The 5,889-nt window shown below is 42.8% G+C and overlaps 5 protein-coding genes across 5 annotated transcripts; 2 read left to right on the top strand and 3 right to left on the bottom strand.

Moving 5' to 3' along the window:
• Positions 1-550: 550 nt before the first annotated feature.
• On the bottom strand, positions 551-931 carry LOC100635589 (histone H2A). The gene has a single exon (XM_003391205.1). The coding sequence runs from the start codon at positions 929-931 to the stop codon at positions 551-553; it is 381 nt and encodes a 126-aa protein (XP_003391253.1).
• A 293-nt stretch (positions 932-1,224) lies between these two features.
• Positions 1,225-1,593, top strand: LOC100635463 (histone H2B, gonadal). Its single transcript, XM_003391204.1, has one exon. The coding sequence runs from the start codon at positions 1,225-1,227 to the stop codon at positions 1,591-1,593; it is 369 nt and encodes a 122-aa protein (XP_003391252.1).
• A 748-nt stretch (positions 1,594-2,341) lies between these two features.
• Positions 2,342-2,659, top strand: LOC100635334 (histone H4). The gene has a single exon (XM_003391203.2). The coding sequence runs from the start codon at positions 2,348-2,350 to the stop codon at positions 2,657-2,659; it is 312 nt and encodes a 103-aa protein (XP_003391251.1). The 5' UTR covers positions 2,342-2,347.
• Positions 2,660-3,231: 572 nt separating this feature from the next.
• Positions 3,232-3,807, bottom strand: LOC100635715 (histone H1-delta-like). Its single transcript, XM_003391206.1, has one exon. It carries the CDS (start codon positions 3,805-3,807, stop codon positions 3,232-3,234), a length of 576 nt encoding a protein of 191 aa, XP_003391254.1.
• Positions 3,808-5,052: 1,245 nt separating this feature from the next.
• LOC100635211 (histone H3) lies at positions 5,053-5,466 on the bottom strand. Its single transcript, XM_003391202.2, has one exon. It carries the CDS (start codon positions 5,461-5,463, stop codon positions 5,053-5,055), a length of 411 nt encoding a protein of 136 aa, XP_003391250.1. The 5' UTR covers positions 5,464-5,466.
• Between the last annotated feature and the right edge of the window lie 423 nt (positions 5,467-5,889).

The raw sequence follows: 5,889 nt of genomic DNA, 5'->3' as shown, positions 1-5,889 counted from the left end.
CTATCACTCATTTACCTTCATATCGCCGAAAAAGCGTTCGATCCCCTTTTTCTGGTCATTTTGTACCATGTACCATTTTTCGAAGAATTTTGTAAAAAAAAAAGTGTTCGATCCTATTTTCAAGCGAAAAGTGTCCCTTTTCAACCGTTTTGCCTCTCGGCATAGGGGGGAATGAATTTTTTGTCTATTTCACCTCACCCGTGGATCTGCTTTGATCAGGGACGAATAACGAGAGTGTAAGTTGGTTTGTACAAGAGAGAAAATCTAATTAGTAATTCGTTAATCTGGTTTAATCCAGACGAGTGATTGATTGAGTGAGTGAGTGACTATGTAAACGAACGTATGGATAAACGAATGAATGAATGTATGTCACGCTGACACACCACAAGCCGTGAGTGTTTATATAGCGATTTGTCCTTATTAGACAGGGGATATTGGGGACATTCCTTTATTTTGAAATGTAAGATTTAGACTTTTTCCCTCTTTTTTGAGATTTTGGGTGGCCCTGAAAAGGGCCGTTTTTTTGTGTATTCTAAATAAATCGCTAGATTTATTTGGATGCAGCCTTCTCGGATTTCTTGGGTAAGAGAACGGCTTGGATGTTGGGGAGGACACCACCTTGAGCGATGGTTACTCCGGACAACAGCTTGTTCAATTCCTCGTCATTTCGGATAGCCAACTGTAAATGTCTTGGAATGATTCTGGATTTCTTGTTGTCACGGGCAGCGTTACCAGCCAACTCGAGAACTTCAGCAGCCAAATATTCCAAAACAGCGGCTAAGTAGACTGGGGCACCAGCTCCGACTCGCTCGGCATAGTTTCCCTTTCTCAACAGACGGTGGATACGACCGACAGGGAACTGTAATCCAGCCCGGGATGATCGGGTCTTGCTCTTTCCCTTTACTTTTCCTCCTTTTCCTCGTCCAGACATGATGTGAATTTAGTTAGTGAGACGGTGTCGTCGTGCGAAAGTCTAGTAACTGAATGAAGCGAACGCGACGACTAAAAACACTATTTATACTCGAAAATGGAGTCGAAAACTACGGTGCTCACTATCAAGTCCGCGCTATTTCACGAGAAAAGCTTTCGATCCTATTTTTCGACTCCATTTTCGAGTATAAAAGGAAAATTTCGCGCGTGTTCACTACCTACCTACCGTGTTCACTACTCACTTGACTGTTAGACACCGCACTGTCCACATCACGTTAGTACTCTAAATTCAACATGCCGCCAAAGGTTTCTGCCAAAGGGGCTAAGAAAGCCGGAAAAGCAAAGGCCGCACGTAGCGGAGACAAGAAGAAGAAACGACGACGAAAGGAGTCTTACAGCATCTACATCTACAAAGTGCTGAAACAAGTCCACCCCGACACTGGAGTCAGCAGCAAAGCTATGTCTATCATGAACAGTTTCGTCAACGACATTTTCGAGAGAATCGCTGCCGAAGCTTCAAGACTCGCTCACTACAACAAAAGATCGACCATCACCAGCAGGGAAATCCAAACTGCCGTTCGACTTCTGTTACCCGGTGAGCTCGCCAAGCACGCCGTTTCCGAAGGAACAAAGGCCGTCACCAAATACACCAGCTCCAAATAAGCTGTGTGTCGAACTTTAGTTCAAAACTAAAAAAAACAACGGCCCTTTTCAGGGCCACCTAAAATCTCCCAAAAAGAGTGAAAACAGTCTTTTCATACAACTAAATCAAAGCGAAAAATAGAAAAAATGTCCTCCAGCCCCCTACCCCCAAACTGTCAACAAACACCCTTGTCTATAGAGAAAAATTGAAAAGATGTATAGCTATAGTTATAGCGTTTGAAAATGAGTTTTGTGTATGTAGAGGCTATTCAGTATACTGTTATCACAAATCACACCTTACACCCTACCGATCAACCCTAAACCCCATGAAATTTACAAATTTTTGCCCCACTGCCCCAAAATCGTTTTTCTATCACTGAATTCTGTTGTGTAGGCTACTATTGAATTTTCTGCAGTCGTACGACTGTTTCAAGTTAAGAAATGTGAGGGCCTCTCATAGGTCCGCGCTCGCGCCATACGTTTACAATGGCAAGCGATAAAGCTAGTGAAGTGGGTCAAATTAAAACCTTTCCCCTTGCCTTATTTTGAAAATTTAACCAATTTTGACTATTGGGAAAGATGTCTTAGGCTCAAAACCCCATTTCAACGCGAAAGAAGGATTTTGAACGTATCAGGTATTTGGTCAAATTCGTAAAATCAAATGTGAGGGCCTCTCATAGGTCCGCGCGCGGCATTCATATAGTCAGGCTAAAAATTTTCGAATCATTATTCAGTTTACGTTACAAGTGTAAGGTACGAATATCAAACTGCTACCATGTCTGGACGAGGAAAGGGAGGAAAAGGTTTAGGAAAAGGAGGAGCCAAGCGTCACAGGAAAGTTCTCCGTGATAACATCCAAGGTATTACCAAGCCAGCTATTAGACGTCTAGCTCGACGAGGTGGTGTCAAACGTATCTCCGGCCTTATCTACGAAGAAACCAGAGGTGTATTGAAAGTCTTCTTAGAAAACGTCATTCGAGATGCTGTCACCTACACTGAACATGCCAAGAGGAAGACCGTCACTGCCATGGATGTCGTCTATGCTTTGAAGAGACAAGGCCGAACCCTCTACGGATTCGGAGGTTAAGCTTTTGCTTACCAGTCAGTCTCCCGAAGAGCACTCAAACGGCCCTTTTCAGGGCCACCCAAATTCTCACAAGAGAGTAAATTACAGTCTTATTTCAAAATACCATCCAGTAATGAAATTAACTACAAAATACATAGTACCCGCACACATCATGCCCCACCCCATTTTTTTTGTCTTCACCCTTCAAAGAAGCATAACACCCATATAAATCGTATAGACTATAGTATAAGCCCTTGTCGTGTGTGACCTAACTAAAACTATAGCTATATAGTAGATATAGTAGAGAGAGAGAGAGAGAGACCTGAGTGGCCTACAACTAACTACTCTTTATACACTGACTCGCTCGCTCACTCACTCATCCATCCATTCATACAGTGCAGTGGTTGCTTTGGCCAATTTTCTCATAGTAGGGTTTTTTGGTTTGTTTATTGTTTCATTGCAAGTTTCTCAACTTAATGTGGATTGTTAATGGAAACTGACTTTTTTCACTCTTTTAAGAGAATTTGGATGGCCCTGAAAAGGGCCGTTTAGTTGGAGGTTTTTCGGCCAAGTCTAAGCTGAAGATGTTGAACTTAGGCCTTTTTAGCAGCGGTCTTTTTTTTTGGTGAAGCCTTTTTGGGTTTGACAGTTTTAACCTTTTTGGGCGTTTTCACCTTCTTGGGAGCAGCTTTTTTAGGTTTGGCAGCTGTCTTCTTGGCACCGGCGACTTTGGTCTTTTTGGGTGTAGCTGTCTTCTTGGTGGTAGTTTTCTTGGCTTTTGGCTTCTTTGGTGTAGAGGCTTTCTTGGCAGCAGGCTTCTTGGCGGCGACTTTTTTCACCTTGCTGGGTTTCTCGCTTTTGCTTTCACCGAGTTTGAAGGAACCGGCAGCCCCAGTGCCTTTCGACTGCTTCAGGGTACCAGCTTTGACGCCGTTTTTCAAAGCGTTCTTTATTCTGGAGTTAACTGCTTTCAGGTCTGTGCCGACTTTGTAGTTTGCCATGACGTACTTCAAAATGGCTTGTCTGGAGGAGCCGCCCCTTTCCTTCAAGGAAGCGACTGCAGCCTTGATCATATCTACATATTTCGGGTGAGCAGCTGGCACCTTAGGCTTGGCTGAGGTCTTCTTCTTGGGTGATTTGTGAACGGGAGCTACGGCTGCGTCAGTCATCTTGGATTGCTTCTTGCGAACGTCGTTCTTCTTCTGTGTACGAGAGGAAAATGAATAGACTAAACGCGTGTATTGTGTAGACCCATACAAGTAAAGCGCGGACTTGATAGTGAGCACGCCTTAATTTTACCTGGTTTTGACTTGAGATAAATCTTGTGTTTGTAATTTCATGACAAATACGTATTTCAAGGGTCATTTTTGCTAATTTTCCCAAAAATTAGACTTAACCTGGTCAAAGAAACATTTGTCTACTATACCATTCTCATACTGTGAGGAAATTGGCAATATTTGAACTCAAATCACGGTTTTTTAGAGCCCGACTTTTCCTTTTCGTCCGTTTCAGTAGTGAAAAAGACCCAACTTTCACTCCAGTTCCGTAACACAGGGCAGGTAAGTGACTTTGGGAGGGCTAAATAGGTGCAAATATCAGTCCACTAGACTTTTTCATAAGTTTGAGCAATCTCCCACCTTTTGGGACTTTCTTATAAGGAAATCATAGAGGGCATTGGCGCTCAAAATACACCACGGTGAAAATGTATGGTTTAAAGTTCATTAACGTTCTGTATTGAGATTGGCGTGAAAAAGAGTGAATAAAGTGAAAGAAATTAGGAAAAACTGAGAAATGAAGAAAATCGCGTTTTGTCTCTTACCTTTGAACTTGGACACATACATACTTACCATATCAAAATCCCATGACAAGTGTACGAAATTTTAACAACACAACACTTTATAAAACATTCTGTCAGGGTTTGAGTAGATCTACTCAAAAATTAAACCCCACCCCACCGTATTGTGATCCCATATTCTCGCCTAGTGTTTCTAAGTAAATTGATTAGACCTGTAGGATAATCCGGTCATTGGCGGTAATCAACATAGACGTTCGGTCGGTGTATTTTGCACATGGCTTCACGGTTAAGTTAGGGCTAGGTTTCATTCATTCATTCATTCATTCATTCATTTTACTCATTCCATACCTCAATATAGGAGAATCAATTATTATAAACGTGGTCAATGGTGTGTTTTTTACACTCAAGGTTTAGACTAGACCAGGGCTTTTTCGTCAGCTTTTTACTACGAGCTGTTCTATTTTGAAGCGAAATCAGGGGAAATGGCAAGAAAGAGGGACAGGAGGGGATTTTGTACTTCGTACTTTGTTTCAAGATAAAGACTTTTTTCACTCTTTTTTGAGATTTTGGATGGCCCTGAAAAGGGCCGTTTTTTTGTTGATTGCAAGAACTGCACTTTTTAAGCACGTTCGCCTCGGATTCTTCGGGCCAATTGAATGTCCTTGGGCATAATGGTCACTCTCTTGGCGTGGATGGCACACAAGTTGGTATCTTCGAAAAGACCGACCAAATAAGCCTCACTGGCTTCTTGGAGAGCCATGACAGCTGAGCTCTGGAATCGAAGATCAGTCTTGAAGTCTTGAGCGATTTCTCTCACCAATCGTTGGAAGGGAAGTTTTCGGATCAACAATTCGGTGCTCTTCTGGTAACGACGGATTTCTCTCAGAGCCACGGTTCCGGGTCGGTATCTGTGAGGTTTCTTTACACCGCCGGTAGCTGGGGCGCTCTTTCGGGCAGCCTTGGTGGCCAGCTGTTTTCTTGGGGCCTTGCCTCCAGTGGATTTACGGGCAGTCTGCTTCGTACGGGCCATTTTCTTCTTTTAGCTTCTAATACGTCTGCTCAGCTCGACAGTCAAATAGTAGAATGAACCCAATACCACTCAAACAAACACACACATAAATTTCCCCTCTCTCTCTTTCTTTAGTTTGCTTCACGCGCCGTCAAAGCCCATTGGTTGCTTTTAACTCAATGCGGCTCTCTGATTGGCCCAAAACGACGTCACGCCATTGGCTAACTTTCGATCCTCTTTTTCTAGTCAGTTTGTACCAAAAAGCTTTCGACTCCTTTTTTCATGTCGTTTTGAACTAAAAAGCTTTCGACTCTACTTTTTCGTCGTTTTGAACGAAAAAGTGTTGGATGCTTCTTTTTCGACCGTTTTCTATCACTCATTTACCTTCATATCGCCGAAAAAGCGTTCGATCCCCTTTTTCTGGTCATTTTGTACCATGTACCATTT

The sequence above is a fragment of the Amphimedon queenslandica genome, unplaced genomic scaffold, assembly GCF_000090795.2.
Source record: "Amphimedon queenslandica unplaced genomic scaffold, v1.1 AMPQUscaffold_10280_Cont17252, whole genome shotgun sequence".
Classification (NCBI taxonomy): Eukaryota; Metazoa; Porifera; class Demospongiae; order Haplosclerida; family Niphatidae; genus Amphimedon; species Amphimedon queenslandica.
This window is presented reverse-complemented; position numbering and strand designations above follow the sequence as displayed.